The sequence below is a fragment of the Sceloporus undulatus genome, chromosome 8 (assembly GCF_019175285.1).
Source record: "Sceloporus undulatus isolate JIND9_A2432 ecotype Alabama chromosome 8, SceUnd_v1.1, whole genome shotgun sequence".
Classification (NCBI taxonomy): Eukaryota; Metazoa; Chordata; class Lepidosauria; order Squamata; family Phrynosomatidae; genus Sceloporus; species Sceloporus undulatus.
In genome coordinates this window covers 11,840,954-11,861,724 of record NC_056529.1, presented here as the reverse complement: position 1 = coordinate 11,861,724, position 20,771 = coordinate 11,840,954, and the positions used below count along the sequence as shown (strand labels likewise).

At 41.8% G+C, this 20,771-nt stretch overlaps 1 protein-coding gene across 2 annotated transcripts; it reads left to right on the top strand.

The window, feature by feature from the left end:
- The first annotated feature begins 2,223 nt into the window (after window positions 1-2,223).
- Window positions 2,224-20,362, top strand: CCNE1 (cyclin E1). Of its 2 annotated transcripts, XM_042438619.1 has the most exons (12): window positions 2,224-2,241; window positions 5,070-5,121; window positions 5,359-5,449; window positions 7,600-7,665; window positions 13,355-13,497; window positions 13,595-13,730; window positions 16,343-16,489; window positions 17,729-17,824; window positions 18,550-18,684; window positions 18,770-18,881; window positions 18,974-19,131; window positions 19,761-20,362. In XM_042438619.1, the coding sequence occupies exons 2-12, from the start codon at window positions 5,108-5,110 to the stop codon at window positions 19,881-19,883; spliced, it is 1,221 nt and encodes a 406-aa protein (XP_042294553.1). In that variant the 5' UTR covers window positions 2,224-2,241; window positions 5,070-5,107; the 3' UTR covers window positions 19,884-20,362. The 2 variants fall into 2 exon arrangements, with proteins under 2 accessions (XP_042294553.1, XP_042294554.1); XM_042438620.1 differs by lacking the exons at window positions 2,224-2,241; window positions 5,070-5,121; window positions 5,359-5,449 and adding an exon at window positions 3,699-3,706.
- Window positions 20,363-20,771: the final 409 nt, after the last annotated feature.

The following is a 20,771-nucleotide window of genomic DNA, read 5'->3' as shown; positions in this document are numbered from 1 at the left end:
TGATCTCTGGCCGTGCATGTGTTTCCTGGTGTTTCTAAAAAAAATGTATTTTGGATCAGAATACAGGCAGCATCCGCATGTGCATACACATACACACACATACACACTACTGGAGCCATCAGGATTTGGATTTCATTAAAAAAGTTGATAACTTAACCTCACTCTTATATGGCCAAACAAGAACAGGAACAAATATTGTTGGTTATCACTCCCTTGCCATACTTATTTGCTTATGTGCATATTTGCCCATATGCGGGCTCATTATAGGCGGCTTCCAGCTTACGTGGAGCGCCAGGGGATTGGAAATGCGTGTGTGCCATGACACACATGCACTGTGCACAGCATGCACAAGCCCCATTCTATCTAATGGGGCTCGAGCATACCTGCTTCTGCCTTACGCGTGTGGGGTCCGAACGGATCTCCCGCGTAAGGCAAAGGCAACTGTAATTCCATTAATGCACATACGTAACTAAAAACGAATAATAAAGCACAATATGACACATGGGAGTATTTAAAGAACCAGCTAAGCTGGGACTAGGAACTTATGGCTCTTCAGCTGTGTAGATGGCCATTAGGCCCCTGAGGGTGGTGTTGGGGTGTGGCATCCACACATGCACACCCTATGTCTGTGTAACGCGCGCACCGCACCACACCAATCCAGTGCTCCTCTGGTGCTGTGTCCACGTGATGCAGTGCCAAAGGAGCACCGTAAAGCTGCGAATGCAGAAAGAAAGGTGGGGTGCATATATGCATGTGTTTGTGCTTTCAGTCATCTGTCAACTTATGGCAAACTCATGACTTTCATAGGGTTTTTATCACAAAATAAGCTTTACACTCATTAGAAGAAATAGGGATTCACCTGGCAGCGCTTTCACATGGACCATCCCAAGACAACCGATTTCATCGCCAAAAAGCCGGACGAAATTCATGATACACAGGGGGGAAGGGTTCAGATCAATTGTCTCCAATAGTAATTATACAGTAACACACCACTTTTCTTTAACAGGTAAGCCAGAAGGAGCTCTCAAAAGACAACAGTTAAGGGTTGTGGTATTTTACATCATGGCCTGTTTCTATCTAAGTGCACATTAACCCATACTCAGAATAGAAAGAATAACCATGCTTTTAACCTTTGCATATTATTATGCAATTTTTGAAACACCGTTCTTACATTATTTCGATTGATTTTGATATCACAGCTTGGATGAAGAAGAGAGGCATGCTTATCAAATTGCAGAGACAGCAAATTAGGAGGAGTAGCTAATAATACCCATCAAGGACAGGATCAAATCTTTGCCCTGAATAGACTGGAAGCTGGGCCAAAGCTAACAATGAAATGTAAGGACTGGCACTTAAGGGTGAAAAATGAAAGAATAGCTATAGGATATGGGGACATGTGCTTAAGGAGACTTCTGTATGTGAAAGGGTCTGGAGTCCAAGTAGACCACAAGCTTGAACATGAGCCAACAGTGTTATGCCGCTAAAAGGCCATGCGATTTAGGCGCATCCATAGAAGTAAGTGTCTAGATCAATTCTGAGTGAAGGGTGCAGTACAGGCGTCTAACCACTGCGCCACCAGTGAGGCCTTTGTGTGGTGTCTTTAACAACCATTGTTTTACATTGTGTTGTAATTTTTGTTAAATTATATAATATATGTTGTGTGTATGTGTGTGGATCCTGTGGGGTCCCTTTGTGGGGAAAGCGGCCTAGAAATGAAAGGATCAAAGGAAAACCCTCCCTCAGGCTTGTCTTCCCTCATCATCTCCTCAGGAAGAATGAGGAAGACTGGGGAGCGAGTAGCGACGGTTGGTTCCCGCTCGGCGGAGGCACGCCCACTATAAGCCACGCCCCTCGGAGCCACCCCCAACAACGGGCGCCCCCCCGCAGCCTCCCTCCCTCACCGCCGCTCTCCGCAGCTGCTTCGGGGAACGAGGCCGCCGGGCTAGCACTGGCGATGACCGGATGGAGGCCCCGGGGCCGCACTGCGAGGGGAGACGTGGCCTGGGCTGAAGGAACCGGGCCGCCCCTCTTCCTCTCCTTCTTCTTCCTCCTCTTCAAGGGCCTGGGCCCGCTGCCGCGCAGAAGAACGAGCAAGCAGGCCGCGCAGGCCCCAGCACGACTCCGCAGCCGCCGCCGAGAGGAGCCGCCTCCCTGGTCCCGCCTGCACTGCAGCACACTAAGCAGGGCCCACCCCACCACCACGAAGCCTCTCCCCGCCCTCACCGCTGGCTCCTCGGCCCGGTAAGAAGGAGAAGGGAAAGGGGAATCAAACAGAAGGAACGCTTTGCAGCTGGGGGCCAGGGGACCCCTCCAACGTTAAGCCTTTTGAATGAAGGGGGTTTTAATTCCCCCCCCAATGATGAGCAATATTTGTGCTGAGGATACATATGCAACTTATATATATATATATATATATATATGAATGAGGGGGTAATATTGTTTTGTGGAGAGGATTATATATCTGTATATACACGAGGGCACACCACCCCGTATATATATATATTATATGCTAAATGCTTCTGAAGCTATTATATATATCGTGAGAAGCATATATATATATATAATATATATATAAATGCTTGGGAGATATATATATGCTCTCCTTCATATAGTAAATATAAAAATATCTCCTCACAACATATATATATACATATGTTCTATAATATATATATGTGTGTGTGTCTTCATATATTATATATATACAACACATATATTGCTGCTTATGGGAGGACATATATATTGTGGGGGGGACTATGCTCAGTCACTGTAATGGGAAAATGTTCTAAGGGGAAATGAAAGGGTTTACAAATATACGTGACTGAAGGTGAATACTTGTGGGAGGTGTGTGTGTGTGTGTATATAATATATATATATCCCCACAAGCACCTGGGTTTTCTAAGGGAGGGTGAAAGGAAGAGGGCCATTTCTTTCCTAATAGCTTTTTATTTGGAGGGGTGCAAAAAAATGGGGGGGGGCACAGGCTGTTTGGTATTTACTGTCTCTTTTTTCTTCACTAAAACATAAACTTGGGCTTTTAATCACACTTTGGCAGTGTGCCTCCCAGCCCATGCCCTTCCTTCCTCCTTCCTTCCTTGCACAAGGCTTCTTTGGCCCTGTGGGGTTTGTGGAGTTTCCCTCCTTGGTTCTTATAGTTATTTCCCCCCTCTTTTATGGTAATACGTCAGTTCTTCCCTCTCTTTCTTGCCTTTTTGAAGCTCTTTTCCTAAAGGTGGCTCTTTTATATCCAACTTTCTCATTCTTGAGCTACTGAGCTGCAGCAGACTTGAATGGAGATCACTGGATGATTCATCACTGCCTTCTTTTCTTTCAAGTTCCTAGTCAGGCCTGTCTTGTCCTTGCAGGCAGCCATGCCCAGCGAGAGGTGAGTCTCAGTCTCTCTGCAAGCCTAAGCCGAAATAAGTTGTAGGCCTCAAATGCCTTTCACCAGTCCTTCATGACCATTTAATAGTGATTAAAGAAATGCAGCACCTTACATAGTAGAATGGTGGTAACAATAATGTTTTTGCCATACCCCCAATTCATAAGCATTTCTGTAGTATAAACATGAATTAATACACCAGAGTGAGGCAGAAGATCTTGATTGGTTTCATTCAGCAATCACAAGGATAACAGTTCTTCCACTCAGGATAGAGGTGCCGCAGACTTTGCTGTTCGAACCCGCAAGAGAAAAATCGACGTTGTAGTAGTAAGTCCATAATTTGGGTGGAGAGTGTTTCCAGCATTACAGCAGCGGTCCCCAACTGTGTCCTTAAGAGATTTTGGATTCAGCTCCCAGAAGCCTCACCTTTGGCCACAGTCTGGGATTCGGGAATGGAGTCCTAAAAGAGCACAGTTGGGACCAGTTGTCCCCAACAAACTGGGTCCTCACTGTAACAACCTTGGAAGGCTGAAAGCCTGAGTCAATCTAAATGTAAGTGTAAATGTGAACCATCTCTCTTCCATCGGCCTTGTGATACCTCCCCAAATACACACACTACCTCAATATTTGACTAATGAATAACTCCTAAAGATTGAGGCAACATTCATCAACAGGGGCGCAAAGTTAGCTAGACATCCAAGGATCTGGGCCTACCATTCTTGAACAACATGCGGGCTGTGGTGGTTGCTCTGTTTAGGTCTTCCTGCACATGAAATGACTAAACAAACAACAAGCAGAGATCTGGTTGTAACCACAAATCATAGAATCATAGAATTGGAAGAGACCAAAAGGACCATGAGTCCAACCCCATTCTGCCATGCAGGATCCTCAATCAAAGCATCCCAACAGATGGCCATTCAGCCTGTTTAAAGACTTCCAAGAAGAGACCCACCACTCTCTAAGGAGTTGTTTCCACTGTCGGACACCCTTACTGTCAGGATTTCCTTCTTAATGTTGAGGTGGAATCTCTTTTCCTGCAGCTGGCATCCTATATTCTGGATCATATTCTCTGGAGCAGCAGAAAACAAGCTTGCTCCCTCCTCAATATGACATCCCTTCAAATATTTAAACAGGGCACCCATATTACCTTCAACCTTCTCTTCTCCAGGGGCTAAACATCCCCAGCTGCCTAAGTCATTCCGCATAGGAACCCTGTTGTGAGGAGGGCATTTTAACATGGGAACAAGGGTAATATCCATTATTTCACCAAGTACACACTAATAAAGACGGCAATGTATTGGTGAGCCTGCCTGTGTATGTCCCGTCATTTACTGTCTCTTTTTCTTCACTTAAAACATAAACTTGGGCTTTTTAATCACACTTTTTGGCAAGTGTGCCTCCCCAGCCCATGCCCTTCCTTCCTTCCTTCCTTCCTTCCTTGCACAAGGCTTCTTTGGGCCTGTGGGGTTTGTGGAGGCTTTTTCCCCTCCTTGGTTCTCTTATAGTTATTTCCCCCCTCTTTTATGGTAATACATATCAGTCCTTCCCTCTCTTTCTTGCCTTTTGAAGCTCTTTTCCTAAAGGTGTGCTCTTTTTAATCCATACTTTCTCATTCTTGAGCTACTGAGCTGCAGCAGAACTTGAATGGAGATCACTGGATGATTCATCACTGCCTTTCTTTTCTTTCAAGGTTCCTAGTCAGGCCTGTCTTGTCCTTTGCAGGCAGCCATGCCCAGCGAGAGGTGAGTCTCATGTCTCTCTGCAAGGCCTAAGCCAGAAATAAGTTGTAGGCCTCAAATGCCTTTCACCCAGCCCTTCATGACCATTTAATAGTGATTAAAGAAATGCAAGCACCTTATCATATTAGTAAATTGGGTGGTAACAAAATAATGTTTTGCCATACCCCCAATTCATAAGCATTTCTGTAAGTATAAACATCAGTGTGAGGTAGTAAGACTGTTGTCTTGGTTTGTTTGCAGCAATCACAAGGATAACAGTTCTTCCACTCAGGATAGAGGTGCCGCAGACTTTGCTGTTCGAACCCGCAAGAGAAAATCCGACGTTGTAGTAGTAAGTCCATAATTTGGGTGGGAGAGTGTTTCCCAGCCATTACAGCAGCAGTCCCCAAACTGTGTCCTTTAAGAGATTTTGGACTTCAGCTCCCAGAAGCCTCAGCCTTGTTGGCCAACAGTCTGGGATTCTGGGAAATGGAGTCCCTTAAAAGAGCACAGTTTGGGGACCAGTTGTCCCCAACAAACTGGGTCCTCACTGTAACAACCTTGGAAGGATGCAAGCCTGAGTCAATCTAAAATGTAAGTGTAAATGTGAACCATCTCTCTTCCATCGGCCTTGTGATACCTCCCCAAATACACACACTACCTCAGATATTTGACTAAATGAAATAACTCCTAAAGATTGAGGCAACAATTCAATCAACAGGGCGCAAAGTTAAGCTAGGCATCCAAAGGATCTGGCCTACCATTTCTGAACAACATGCGGGCTGTGTGGTTGCTCCTGTTTAGGTCTTCCTGCACATGGAAATGACTAAACAAACAACAAGCAGAGGATCTGTGGTGTAACCACAAATCATAGAATCATAGAATTGGAAGAGACCAAAAGGACCATGAAGTCCAACCCCATTCTGCCATGCAGGATCTCTCAATCAAAGCATCCCCAACAGATGGCCATTCAGCCTCTGTTTAAAGACTTCCAAGGAAGGAGACTCCACCATCCTCCATTGAGGGAGTGTGTTCCACTGTCGGACAGCCCTTACTGTCAGGAAGTTCTTCTTAATGTTGAGGTGGAATCTCTTTTCCTGCAGCTTGCATCCATTATTCTGGATCATATTCTCTGGAGCAGCAGAAAACAAGCTTGCTCCCTCCTCAATATGACATCCCTTCAAATATTTAAACAGGGCTACCATATTACCTTCTACCCTTCTCTTCTCCAGGCTAAACATCCCCAGCTGCCTAAGTCATTCCTCATAGGAACTCCTGTTTTGAGGAGGGCATTTTAACATGGGAACAAGGGTACTATCCATTATTTCACCAAGTACACCACTAAGTAAGAAGTCCAATGTATTGGTGGCAGCCTGCCTGTGTATGTCCCTTCAAGTTGCCTATTGACTTATGGCGACCTTAGGGAATTCATAGCATTTTTTAGACAAGGCATACTCTGAGGTAGTTGTACCAGTTCCTTCTTCTGAAATATAGCCTACAGCAACTGGTATTCATTGGTGCTCTCCCATCCAAGGACTATCAGGGCTGACTCTGATTTGCTTCCAAGATCAGATGGGATCTTGTGTTTTAGGGTATTTTATTTCATTATAGTGCTAATTTTTATAAAAGTAGCAAATATAGTTGCTTTCCCCTTATTCCTGTACAATTCATGATCTAGCAGTATAGGAGGCAGCCCTAAACAGAGTCTGTTATTGTTCCATATATATGGATACATATAATACTGTTTCATGTATATATCAAGAGTGGCCCTGAGATGTGTGGCTTTTGGCCTCTCCAGAGCACTGTTTTACTGGCAAAAAAGGTGGATTGCCTCCCAGGAGTTGCTGTTAATTTTATAAAATTGATTACATGACCTGTCTTTTTCAAAAAGTGGCTTAAATCAAAAGTGGACTTCCAACCAGTTTTGTTTTCTTTTCACTTTCATCTGTCCCTGGCCCTTAGGGAATCTCAGGGTTGCAAAATTATCACCCAGGCCCTGCTCTGATCTAGATATATGTTGATTGGCAATACACCCTTAGTATAGTAGCTTTCTTCTCTATGGAGTGAAGTTTTGTCGAGGAAATTATTTTTTGAAAATGAGCTTTATTTTCAGTGTGGTGTAGTGGTTTGAGTGTTGGAACAGGACTCTGGAGTCCAGGTTTTGAATCCTGGTTCGGCCACATAAACCAACTGGCTAACCTTGGACAAGTCACACTCTCTCAGCCTCAGAGGTTGTTAGTGGCAAGTCCCTCTGAAAAAACTTCCCAGAACTGATGAAACATTGATACTTGTATCACTAGGTCCAAAACAATGTGGCTAATAGAGCACAGTGAACCCCATTAGTAATGGCTTGTGTAAATGTTGCATGTTATGTTAACATGTCCATTGGACTGCCCTGGGAACTTAAAATATATTGGAAGTATGTTGTAATCCTGGATTTACTGTTTTTCCGTTCAGCTGGTTGCAAGCTTTAAGCCTGATTTTTTTCCCTTTTCATTGTAGTTTTTACAGGATCCTGATGAAGATGTTGCCAAAATAGAAATTATGAAGAAGCAAAATGAAAGCCAGGTAATTGCATTATCATTACATACCAATTCAGTGTGGAAGCTAAGTCAGCCAACATTATGGTATCTTACAAACTAACAATTGGTTGTGGCATACACTTTTGAGAACTGAAGTCTATCAGTGTATGAACTGTTACACTAGGGTTGATGGATGGATGGATGTCAACTCCTATAATGCCTTACCATTGCTTTTTCTAGCTAGCGCTGATGAGACTTGTAATCTAGTAGCAGTCCAACAGTTGCCCACCTCTAGAATATAACCTTCAGCATTGCATCTTAGTCTGTGTTTCTTTGTATGAGATTAAGTTGATTCCAAACAGGTCCCTGCACTTCAGCTGTGGAACGCTGGAAGATTTGTTACACTGCAATACACTAACTAAAGCTGCAGTCCTGTGGTCTCTGTGAGGGCATCCCCCTTACCCCACTGTGTGTCTCCACCTCAAGTCTCCACCTCAAGGGGTGAGAAGAGGGGAAGAAAGGGAAGAGCTTGATCACAGATCAGTCCTTTCAGCCAGTGTAAAAATTTACACAGTACTTGGAAAAAGGGAAAGGGACACATTGTAGGCAAAGCAAGAGAGTCTTTGGATCTGTAGAATTCAAAACCTCCTAAATCCCTATGTGTATGCCAGTTAGATGACATGGGATGTATATGTCAACTGACATACATAATTTCTCTTCCATTGATTTGTGTGTGTTGTCTGCCTTCAGATCATTTCTGACCTATGGCCACCCTAAGGTCATGGGTTTTGCTTAATTTGTTCAGAGGAGGTTTGTCATTGCTTTCCCCTGAGGCTGAGAGCATGTGACTTTCCCAAGGTCATCCAGTGGGTTTCATGGTCGAGCTGGGAATCAAACTTTGGTCTCCAGAATCATAGTCCATTACTCAAACTACTACAGCACACTGGATCTCTCCTATTTGTTTCCTTTGAGGGAAGTATTTCCAAGAGGAGGAAGAATGCTCGAGCATGAAAGGAGGAAAATGCCCCTTCCTCATACCATCACACCACGAGTCCAACTTTGGATGAAGTGGTTTGTCCACCTTTGGAACTCTCTGTTGCAAGTGGTAGGAGGGTTCTGACAGTGCAATAAACTGTCTGATTCCAAATCTTGGCTTTGCTTATGTGGTAATTTTCTCCATAATCAAATTAGAGCCTGTAAAATTTGAAAGCATCCTTGTGGAACCTTATCTCCACAGCTTCTTGCCATGTGGAATACAGATCAGGTTATTGCAGGTTGAGTCTCCCTTATCTGGAATTCCAAAGTATCCAAAACCAAAGCTGTTTTCATGGGCAGCTAAAACAGTGACACTTTTGCTTTCTGAAGGGTCAGCATACACACAACCTGTTTCATGTATACAATGATTTAAAATTGTATAAAATTGCCTTCAGTCTATGCATATAAGGTGTATATAAAATATACATGAATTTTCTGTTTAGACTTGGATCCTGTCTCCCAGGTGTCTCATTATGTACATATTTGCAGATTTCATTATTCCAAAATCTGTAAAAATCCCAAACCCCTCTGATCCCAAACATTCTGGATAAGGGAGGCTCTACCAGTATAAAGAAATGTTTAGGACTGTCAGGAACATCATTTTTCTTGTTGAAAATCTACACAGAGATTAAATTTGGCTCACACCTGAAAGAATGTACAATATCAGTTTCCTCTGACTATTGTGACACTGTTTGGGGCAGTAGTTAAACCTGCGGAAACATGATCAGGAAATGTTGCTTTATATTTCATTTTTTTTTTTAGAGCATGGGCTAGTCGAAATTACACTACATCTTACCAATTACAGCAGCTGGAGGTGTGGAGGCCAGTGCTGCCATAGCAGATGGGCTTTGTTTGTTGTGAATTCTGTTTGCTACAGTTTGCCTATTCTAGTTGTCAGTCAACCTGTTAAATGTTGGTTTTCTGGACCCTCCCATGAGTAAGAAATATCTTTCCCCTTTTCATCTTTGTGTATGCCTAAAGAAAGGTAAAAAGTGTAAGTAGGAAAAGATGTATATTACAAATATGTCTACTGGACAGTTCTACTACTCAGAGCTAGATTGCAGCATCCACTTTTATACCCTCATTTGGCAGACCCAAGTTTGCCACAGTGTTGTGCATGCTGTAGACCCCAGATGTGCCATACTTACTGGTATTATCTTGTGTCCAACATGGCAGTCTTCTGTCTGAATTGGCACAATGTGTGGTGATTATTGAAATTATTTACATAGCAGTAACATGTGGAAAAAAGCTCCAATAGCTACACAGTTATGGCAGAACATTACATGTATTGGCCTTGCAGCTCTTCCTCAAATAAAGCTGGTATCATAGCATCTATTACTATATAGAGAAAGTCTCTTGCCATAACCATGTATTGTTGTTCTGGTTATCTTGTAAGCCTATGTAGCCAGCATTTTGATAGCTCAGCTGCAGCTCTGTAGTCTGTGGTGTGGCATCCCATAAGCTACTCTCTGGTACGAGTTGCCTTCAGCTACTAATGAATGTAGCACACCCACTATTAGAAAAGCAAAAGAGGCATACAAATAGCATGGCTCAATTATGAACTAAGATACAGTTATAAACTAAAAAACAATCCTTTGAATGGATGGTCTTGTAATGTATTCTTGCTCCATGTGTAGAAAAGTGCTGTTGTTTCTTCTTACAGAAAGCAAACTTCATTAGTGTCTTTAGTCTAACTTAAAGCCACATAGCACTTGCAGAACAGCTATTATTTTTATACAGTGAAAGTAACTTGTCTATTTACAGCTTGATTTTCTCCTCTTCTCCCATCACTCATTTCTTTGGTGAGGGTGCTTGTAGATAAAGTGATCTTTGTCTTGCATGTCGCATCTTGTGTTGCATATTACGCCAGCGCTTTAATCAAGAATTTATTCCAGCTTCTCAAAGCTGGAAAGACTGAAGAGCAGCACCAGAGATAGGAAAGTTAGTGGAGCAATTGCTATTGCATTACATTTAGACTAAAAAAGCTCTAAAATGAATAAAACTGTGTTAATTGGATTCACGTTGAAAAGTGTATCACAAGGCAAATCTGTGCTGCAGATTTCATTTTCCTCCATCCCTCCCTCTCACCTGTATTTGTTGATGTTCATCGTTTTGTTGCTGCATGCCAAGGAGTGAAAAACTCCAGTGCAGGCAGAAAAGTTTATACCCCATATCACTTTCTGGAAAGTGGCTTGGAATGAAACTGTAAAAGAAAAGTATCTTACATTCTAACCTGGGCTGTTTTTTGTTTTTTTTTACACAGCCTCATCTTAATTAATATCACATTGCTTCAGTCTCTGAGCAGGACTGTGTTTGTGTGCAGATGTGCATGTACATGCATGCAATGTGAATACTTTACTATTGGTTCCATTGTAAGAACACGTATGAAAAATATTTTCCAGCCCACCTGTGGCAGATAATCATAATTTAGATCTGATTTAAGCAAAAAGATGATGTTGCATGTTGCTGGGAGATTAGAGCAGCTGAAGCAAGATCATTACTACCTCTTAATATGGCATTGAGTAAAAACTATTGTGCCTCATCAAGCAATGCATATACTGTCAAAAGCTTTGGAGACTACTGTGCTGATTTATGAAAATTTTAGGGGTGAAAAACTGAGGCTAGCCCTAGCCAGTATAGCTGGTTCTGAGAGATGCTGAGAACTGCAGTTCAGCAATATCTGGAGAAAGCTAGTGTGGTTTGGGAACAGAGTTTTCCTTCTCCTAGGATGGTTGCCATAAGGTTAGAGAGCCCATCCTGCCCTTTGGCGCTCTTGGTCAGACCCTTTGGTTGTGACCTGTCTGGCATGGGAGGCCCTACCGGTGGCTATTATACCACCGCCAGCGTAGCTCACAATTTCATTAGGGTATGCAAGCCTCTCCCCCACGACAAGGGGGCGTCAATGGAGAGGAGTGTGGTATAGTGTTTTCAGTTTTCTGGACCAGTACTCTGGGTGATCTGGATTTGAATTCCTGCTTAGCCATGGAAATCTGCCGGATGACAAGTCACACTCTCTGAGGAAGGCAATGGCAAACCCCTTCTGAATAAATCTTGCCAAGAGAACCCTGTGATAAGAGTCAGCATAAGATACAGTCAGCTTGAAGGCACATAACAACAGTATCCACACATGTATATCCTGTTTGATTCTTCATGCTTCACCCTGAGAGCTCTACATCCAGGATGGAATAAAAATATTTTAAATAAATCAAGATGACAGATATTCATCAAGATCTGGGGTGGGGTGTGCGGCACAGATTCCCCTTCCTATCTTATGGCACATTGCCATGGGCAGAAAAGGTTTGGAATGCACACAGACATCGTAATTCAAATTAAAAGGTGATTGATAATTTTCATAGCCCCTGACTGCTTGGAGTAAAGCAAAATGTCTTTCAGACAGCTAAAGGGATTGTGACTTTCTGCTGGCAGAGGTCCATGGTGATATCGAACAGATTGTTCAGAGGTATAAAGGCAGAACCAAAAAAAAAAAAAAATGAAGAAAAAGAAGCGAAACAAGGAACAGGAGGGAAATAGAATTTTTAGTCTGATGTTTCTCAAGCTTTCAAGGTATTTGGTTTGCACATTTAGTCAGTTTACTCATTGCTTCCCTCCAGAGTCATCACTTTGAGTAGCTGTAACAGAAAGTCAGATTTTTTAGTCATTCTCACATAATGTGAACCTTGGTTATGTGTGCTGTTGTGATCTTGTGGAGCAAATAGCACCTGAGGTTTTCACTATGATAAAGCACTCAGCTGTCATTATTAAAAGCTCTAAACGCCTAGAAGAAGCCACCATACAGAAAATGTTCTGCATGACTGGAGTACATGTATGTGTAACAGAAGAACTTTAAAGCTCAGAAATAAACTTTTCTGCTGACGTTTGTGGGTGCTTACCCTGCATTTTGGACCACTGCTGTAATATACAGCATCACTTATCACTTTGGAAGTTTCCATATGCTTGACTTTATGGATTTTATTCCTTTCTTTGTAGATTGTAGCTAAGTTAATGTAAGATAAGTTCACTTTCTCTTTGGCATGATAGCGTTACATAAGCATATCTTTCAAGAATTCAGGGAATAACATATATGTCAAATTGCAGTTAACATCCATAGTTTTCTTGGTAGACTAGCTGTTCTGAAATCCTGAACCAGCCAAATTCAGATATTCTCTTTTGGAAACAGGTCTTAAGTGATAACAATCCTTAACGACAGCAAAAAAGCCATCCAGCATTCTTTTTCTCTGTGTGTTCATTACCACAGCAAAACAGGATAACAGTTTCATACTTCCATCTGTTTCCTTCCCACCTGAAGTTTTAATCCCTCTGTTTCTTGATTTCCACTATCAAGGATATCACCATCAGGTGGAAAATAAACAGATGGGGTTGAGAAACTGAAAGCCTGTCTTACTTCACACAGAATATCTTTTTGTGTGGCACCGTAAATGCCGCATTACAAGTGCTCTTTTAAGAAGACCCCTTGCTGCTTTGGTGACTATTTCTCTGTTCCTTTGAAGCAACAATGACTTTTAGCAAATATGAAAAGTAAACTACCATGCAGTTGTACACAATGGATAAAATAATTTTCTTGTATAAGGTCATCCTTGTAACTCTTTCCAAATTGATTGCATAGAGGATTAAACAATTGTTGAGTAAATGTCTGTACAACTATGAACCTTAATGTACCTCCTTTATTTTTCATTCAACAGCCATCTTCAAATCCTGATGTGTGCACACTTCCCCATATGCTGATCCCTACACCAGACAAAGAAGATGAGTTGAGGAGTCCAAAACTCTCTTTCATGCACCAAAGCTTTACTGCTGCTAGAGATTCACCCTTGCCTGTTTTGGGGTAATTTCTCTCCCCCCTCCTTTTTTTCTGTCTCATACCTAACTTACCTTTCTAAAACTTGCCTTTTAACATAGCTCCCTATCCTTTCTTTCTTTAGTTGGGCAAATAGAGATGAAGTATGGAAAAACATGATCGACAAAGAGCAGGCTTACGTGAGAGATAAACTATATATGCAAAGGCACCCACTCTTGCAACCTAAAATGCGAGTAATTCTTCTAGACTGGCTAATGGAGGTGAGAGTTTTGGGTTTGGTTAGTGTTTTAAGCAAGTTGCACAATAATGTAAGATGTGATTCAGATTGTCTGTCTAGAATGCTGTCGGTCATGGCAAGCTCCCAGATATCATCTTTAATAAAAGGAACTAGGCACGTTTTATTTACTCTTCACTTTCAGGGGTCTATCCATGTGTTGCTCAAAGGACAGGGGCAATTTAATTTGCCAATATGTTTGGAATAGGAGTTTAGCTTGTAACTGTTAACATGCTTTACATAAATCTGAAACTGACTTGGGCTGCATTTGCACTGCAGAAATAATCCTATTTATTTGTTTGTTTGTTTACTGTACTCTATTCAAAACAATATAAAATTCATGTTAAAACTTACCAAGTTAAAAACACCACTAAAATGCATACCCCATGTAAACCACCTTTCTTTTTTTAATGATAACACATTAAAAAGCTTGCTTGAATAAAAATGTTCTTGCTTACAGGAGAAAAGCAAGCAGGAAGGCGGCCAGCTAGCCAGTTTGATGCCACTTTAACTGCCATGGCTCAATGCTATGGAATTATGAGAACTGTAGTTTTGTGAGATGTTTAGCCTTCTCTATTAGAGAGCTCTAGTGCCACAACAAACTACAGTTCACAGAATTCCACAGTATTTAGCTATGGCAGTTAAAGAAGTGTCAAACTGGATTATATCTGCAGTGAGGACACAGCCTTTGTCAGTAGAGGTCTTTAGTAACGACAGATGATTGGGAAATTGAAGTGGTACTATGAACTTCTTCAGGAGCCCCTATTGCTATCAGATGACATCTGTCTGTCTGGTAGAGTTGGCTCAGAATTCTGGAATCTTTGCCAGACTAAGGAGAAAGTGTTTGTAAATCTAAAACAGATGAGGACCTTGTAGTCTTCCAAATATTAATAGGTGGCAGGGGTGATATGGGAGGTTTAGTCAAGCAAAAGTCCTGGTCTAGAAAGAGCAGCATCACCACAGGGTTTCTAGGTAGGACAGAAAGCTGAAAAAAAAACATGACTGAACTCACACACATACACTTTTAAGAGAGAGGGGATAGAAACACCACATTTTTCTGTAGTTTTGAAGGAAATGGGAAAGAGCAAAAGGGAAATGAAAGAAAAGGACTTGATCTCTGTCTTTAAATGCCCAAGATGTTTGATAGAGAGTGAATCTATAACCAAGGATTTTATCTGGCCAAGAGAAGCTTGGTTATTCCTAGTAGGGCTTCCACTAGTGTTAGAATGCAAATTATGAGCACCCAGCTAGAAGCTTCAAGACAGATTCAGAACATCTCAGTAGCAAGGTTGTTTGCAAAAGCACATTAAGCGTATGAATCCAAGAACAATTCACACTTTTAGAAAACAAGAAGGGTATAAGGAAACAAAAGGGTTCAGGGAGCTAAGGCTGTCTGTGTGTTAGATGGAGTGAGAACATACTAGGCTGGAGGCTTGCAAAGGCCCATGTGGGTGAGGGATTCTGGGAGTGGTCCAAAAGTAACATGCTTACTGTGTTCCAGAAATATATGTGAAACAGCCATAGCAGACGGTTGTTTTACAAATGTGCCTGAACATAGTGGTTCCGTTTAAAAATGCATACAGCTACAGATCCCAGCATTCTTTATATTGATTGTACTGGCTAGACTGATGGGAGAGGTACATCTGGAGAAGTACAGGTGGCCTATTACTGCACTGTACTGGGCTGTAATTACCTCCTATTGAGTCTGTGCTAACACTACAGAAGCTTTTCTTCTTTTCTCTTGTAGCCTGTGGATCGGATATGAAAAATGTTACTTGGGACAGGCAAATACCTCTAAAACTAAGGCTAATGTGCCCCAGATTCTAATCTTCATCTGGTTATCCATGAAAGCTTCTTGATACTCAGCAAGCAGCTAGAGATTTCAGTTTATACTACTTAGATTTAACATACTTTCAGGCAGCAGAAAAAGGTTGCGCCATGGCTTAGATAAATATATATAATCTGTTCCATAAAAGTGCATTCTTAAAGTATTCTAATAATATTTTAAGGCAAGGGTGGGTAAAGATATTTTTGGATTGCAACTCTGAATGTTCCTTCCCTTTGACGGTGCTGGCTAGGAGTGATAGAAGTTGCAGTCCCAACAATATCTGGAGGACCTCACTTGGCCCAACTCTGCCCTAAAGAGTGATACTAAGGAGTTTTATCGCATTCAAAAAAGTGACTTATCCCTGACAGGATACAGTTGTGCTTTGTATTATTAGCTGTTTTTATTGCATGAAATTAACTGTAGATGCCGCTGGGTGACTTAAACCTGCATGCAGTCCGGGTCCCAGCCACACTCAGCCAACCACTTTTCAAAAAGCATTAATTGTTCTTGGTCCCGTTTTTGAAAAACGGCTGACTGAGTGTAGCTGGGACCTGGGCTAAATGCGGGTTTCAGTCATCCGGCAGAAATTACATGCGATAAAAACAGCTAGTAATCCGAAATACGACTGTATCCCATCAGGGATAAGTCACTTTTTTTTAATGTGATAAATTCCTAAGAAGGAAAAGTGTATGCATCCCTGAAGTCTCATGATAGAATGTGGAATAAAAATATTTTAATACATTTTATTTTTTATTTATTTTAATCTACAGGTTTGTGAAGTCTACAAGCTTCACAGAGAGACATTTTATTTGGCACAAGATTTCTTTGACCGGTTCATGGCAACACAACAGAACATTATAAAGACACTGTTGCAACTAATTGGCATTTCATCTTTATTCATAGCTGCAAAGCTTGAGGTAAAATGAGTCTTGCCTTGTAGTATTAAAGCCATTTTGTAATTTCTGCTGATTACATTCCAAGTAAAAAATGCATATGATTACATTATTAAAGTAAAATAATTGTTAGGCATTATGTACAGCATGTTAGGTAGCCATGTGGATTGAACATGAAAAGTACTGCCTGGATCAGAAAAATGCCTTAAAAGCAAAGGCTTTTGTACGTTTTTCCTTCCTCATTGCAGCTGCTAGTAGGCTAGAAAAGGCAACTCTTAAAGACAATTTCAGGCTTGGTCTAACTGTTCCATATAACAGAAGAGCCTTCTAAATCCTATTCCAAATTAAATATACAGTTGCCCCTCCCTTCTCATGGACTTGAGATCCATGTTCTTGATTATTCATAGAGGGGGGACCTCCATTAGTCTCAGTGGGGTGCGCCCCCATGACGCATGCCCCACATGCGCTTGTGGGCACATGCCCCATTCAAGCCCTATGGAGCTTGAATATCTGCGAGTCTCCGTTTTCGCGGGGGGGGGCACGGTCTGGACCAGATCCCCTGTGAAAACGGAGGGCCGGCGGTATTTTAAAGGTTACTGATTTATGCAGTAGCCGAGTCCTTAATGAAGGCACTGGAAACAAATGAAAATGAATTAGAAAACATTGCAGGAAAAGAACACATTTAAGTGGAGGTTCTGTTTATGGGCAGTTTCGACATAAGAAGATGTGATCCTTGACAAATTTATATTAGTGACAGTAGCACTGTTAAGTGAATTTGCATTGCATATTTTGAACAACATTTGCCCTAAGTGATTTGAACTCAGGAAATGTTGAGTAGTCCTGTTACCCCAAGATGTAGACATAGGGCTGGAACAGACTGGCCATAAAAGTTGGCTGCTTGGGGCACTGTGTCGGCACATACCCCCAAGCCACCCGGAAGCAGCTCTGCCAACCACACGGGAACGGCTTCATGACAACTCCAGGGACATGGCGTTTTGATGCTGCATGCTCCCGGAGCTTCTTGAAGCCACTGTGGGGTTGCGGTGTGGCTGCCTAAGGCAGCTTTTTAACCAGCCCAAATAATACATCTTTTCCGCTTCTGTTTGAACCAGCTCTGGGGTGGATTGGGACTGCGGTGTCTGGTTGCCAGGGCAAGTGGCTCCGGTGCAGCCCCAAACTGGCCTTTGGGTTGATCTGATTCACCCCATAAAAAGCTATTGTCTAACAAAGATGACAAATACAGCAATTAATTTTGTTTTTCAGGAAATCTATCCTCCAAAATTGCATCAGTTTGCATATGTTACAGATGGAGCTTGCACAGAAGAAGAAATTCTTAGCATGGAACTCATCGTAATGAAGGTAGGCATGACTCCATGTGTGTTTTGAAACGGGGATAACAATATGACAGGCAACATTCTACATGTAAAACGTTTCATCCCGTGGGAGACAGGCTGGGGAACCTTTAGCCCTCCTCAGTGTTGCTGGATCAGGCTGATTTGAACTGACATCCTAAACGCAAGGGGAACATCTAAGGCAAGCATTAGGATCCTCTGTGTTGCGGGCTGCATTCTCTCGGAGCAAGCTGCATGGATCTTTTCACTTCCACTCCAGCAAGCTTTCTCGGTTGCTTTGCTGGCTACAGAGGGAGGCCCTTCCTCCTTCCATGCCAATATGGGGAAAAATGAGCCAAAGAAAAGCTGTGGCCAGCAGTTCTCCGATATACCTGTAGTAGTGAAGAGAGTACTGAAAAGCATGTGAAAAGCAGAACACAGTAAGGAGACAAGCTCCGCATGCTCTGAGATGTTCAACTGTTTATTTGTTTTTTTAAAAAAACATGTTTTGGCCTTAATGAGAAAAGGCCTTCTTCAGGGGCCTCCAGCAGAAATCAAACACGGGACCATGGCCTCCTTCCTGTTTCTGCAGTTTGCTGTAGCCATTCCTTTATTGTTTTTGCATAAATAGCATTTAGGGACTATGTTAATTCTTAATGGCCCTGCAATCACATTTGCAGAGAAGAGCAGACAAACATAATGTGCTAACCTAGTTTTGACAAAACCCAACTGATATGCATGATCTTTCTTTAGGCACTCGGTTGGAATCTCAGTCCCCTCACAGTTGTGTCCTGGCTAAACATATACTTGCAAGTCGCATATCTAGATGAGATCTATGAGATGCTACTTCCACAGTATCCACAGCAAATATTTGTGCAAATAGCTGAGGTAAGGATTGTTTGTATCCTTGAAATGATTTGCTGTTACTGTAAGAATTGTCTTCTGTTAAACTTTATTTTTTTTCCCTTTGTAGCTTTTGGATCTCTGTGTACTGGATGTTGGCTGTCTGGAATATACATATGGCATCCTAGCGGCTTCTGCTTTATATCACTTCTCCTCTTGTGAGCTGATGCAGAGGGTTTCAGGTAAGCAGCATTTAAAAAAAACACATGGGAAATTTTAGGATAAAGGCTTTTTAATAATTTTTTTAACAAAGGAAAATTTTGTAATCTTCTAGGTTATGAATTTTCTGACATAGAAGAGTGTGTGAAATGGATGGTTCCTTTTGCTATAGTTATCAAGGAAGTAGGGAGCTCAACGATGAAACAGTTCAGAGGAGTTCCTTCGGAAGATTTGCACAATATACAGACGCACATAAACACTTTTGATTTGCTGGTAAGCATCACACTGATTGTAAATTTTGTTCTTGTAGAGATCGAGAACAGTCTTTTTGTGCATAAGCGAGGTAAATATTGTAAAGCATTTTATCAGCCTTGTGACTTCTACAGCTGAGTCCAACATAATAGTCCTCCAATGTTGATTATTTCATTAAAGGAATGTGCAGGTTGTAGCAACAGGGAGTAATATCCACAAGTATGTTTTAATCCTTAAGCCTCTTCCCTGACAGTTTGACTGATCCTTGCATTCTTTGTGCTTAGATCCATTTATTGTTGTTTGGAAATAATGCATGCCTGTCTTCTTGGCAGTTCTACAAACAGGAGCGAGTAATTATATGTCCTTTTCCAGATGCCATTTGATTTCAGGCCTCATCAGACCTGGCCAGCATAGGGATAGTAGGAATTGCAGTCCAGTGTACCTGGAGGTCCACAAGTTGCTTGGTTCTGTTGTGAAATATGAGGCATCCCATATCCTGCTTATCTGTAATTTAGTGTCACCAGTTCAGTTCTTGTATGTTTCTTTGGCTATGTGAAATTGGACCGCTTCTGAAATCTAGAAACTGTAAACACATTCTCTACACTTCAGTGAACAGTTAGTCATTACTCTTGGCATTTTTTTCCTTCTAGGACAAAGTTCAAGCTAAACAGGCCATATTGGCTGAGAAAAACAGGAGTTCGCCTTTACCTACTGGTGTCCTCACCCCACCTCAGAGTAGTAAGAAATTATCTCAGATATCCAAACAGCTGTGACTGTGCAAGCTGCCTAACCTGAAGACCCCTTGGCTTGAAGTGCCTTTTTAATCATTCTTCCACCATGAGATGCTGCCAACGATTGACTGAAAAGTCTGTGAAATTATCTATAAATGAAAGTCCTTTTTATGTATTTTGTTTTAATGGGGGAAATTTTACATCATGGAAACTATTTTTACTGGACACTTATTTGTAAATGAACTGCTTGAGTACACCAGCCACCCCAAACAACAAGCCTTTGCTTGGATTGCTGCTAAGGAGGGTGATACTCAATGTGCTGATTTGCAAAAGGGAGAGGGAAAGAAGGGGTAGTGCCCTCTGCTTTTCTGGAGCACCGAGGATGCTCTTCTTTCATGTTGCTGAAGGAGGTGAACCTCTTCCCAGACTTCTTAGTTTACAACTTGATCCTTTTTTAAAAAACACTTTGTATAAATGCTCTTGTGTGTCTTTAATTTTAAATAAAATGCTATTTGTGTGTAGTCGTGTGGTACTATTAATGACTTTGGAAGGTGCACAAGAGCAGTGTAATTATTCCTCCTCCTCCCAAAAACAGTTAAGAGATGCTTTTTTTTAAAAAAAAATGCAGCACCATCCGTAGAAGCAGGCTATATGTCCTACTTATGAGCAGCTCCTAGCTGTGATTTGATTCAGGTTTGTGATGGGGACAGAGTCCTCACTCCACTACATTGGATGGAGACCAAACAGATCCTGCTGTAGGAAGTTATGATTGAAGATCTAATCATGGCCCTTTGGAACATGTCCAGAGGAGGGCAACTAAAATGGTGAAGGGTCGAAACCATGCCCTATGAAGAATGACTTGGGGAGCTGGAGATGTTTAGTCCGGAGAAGAGAAGGTTAAGAGGTGATAAGATAGCCCTGTTTAAATAT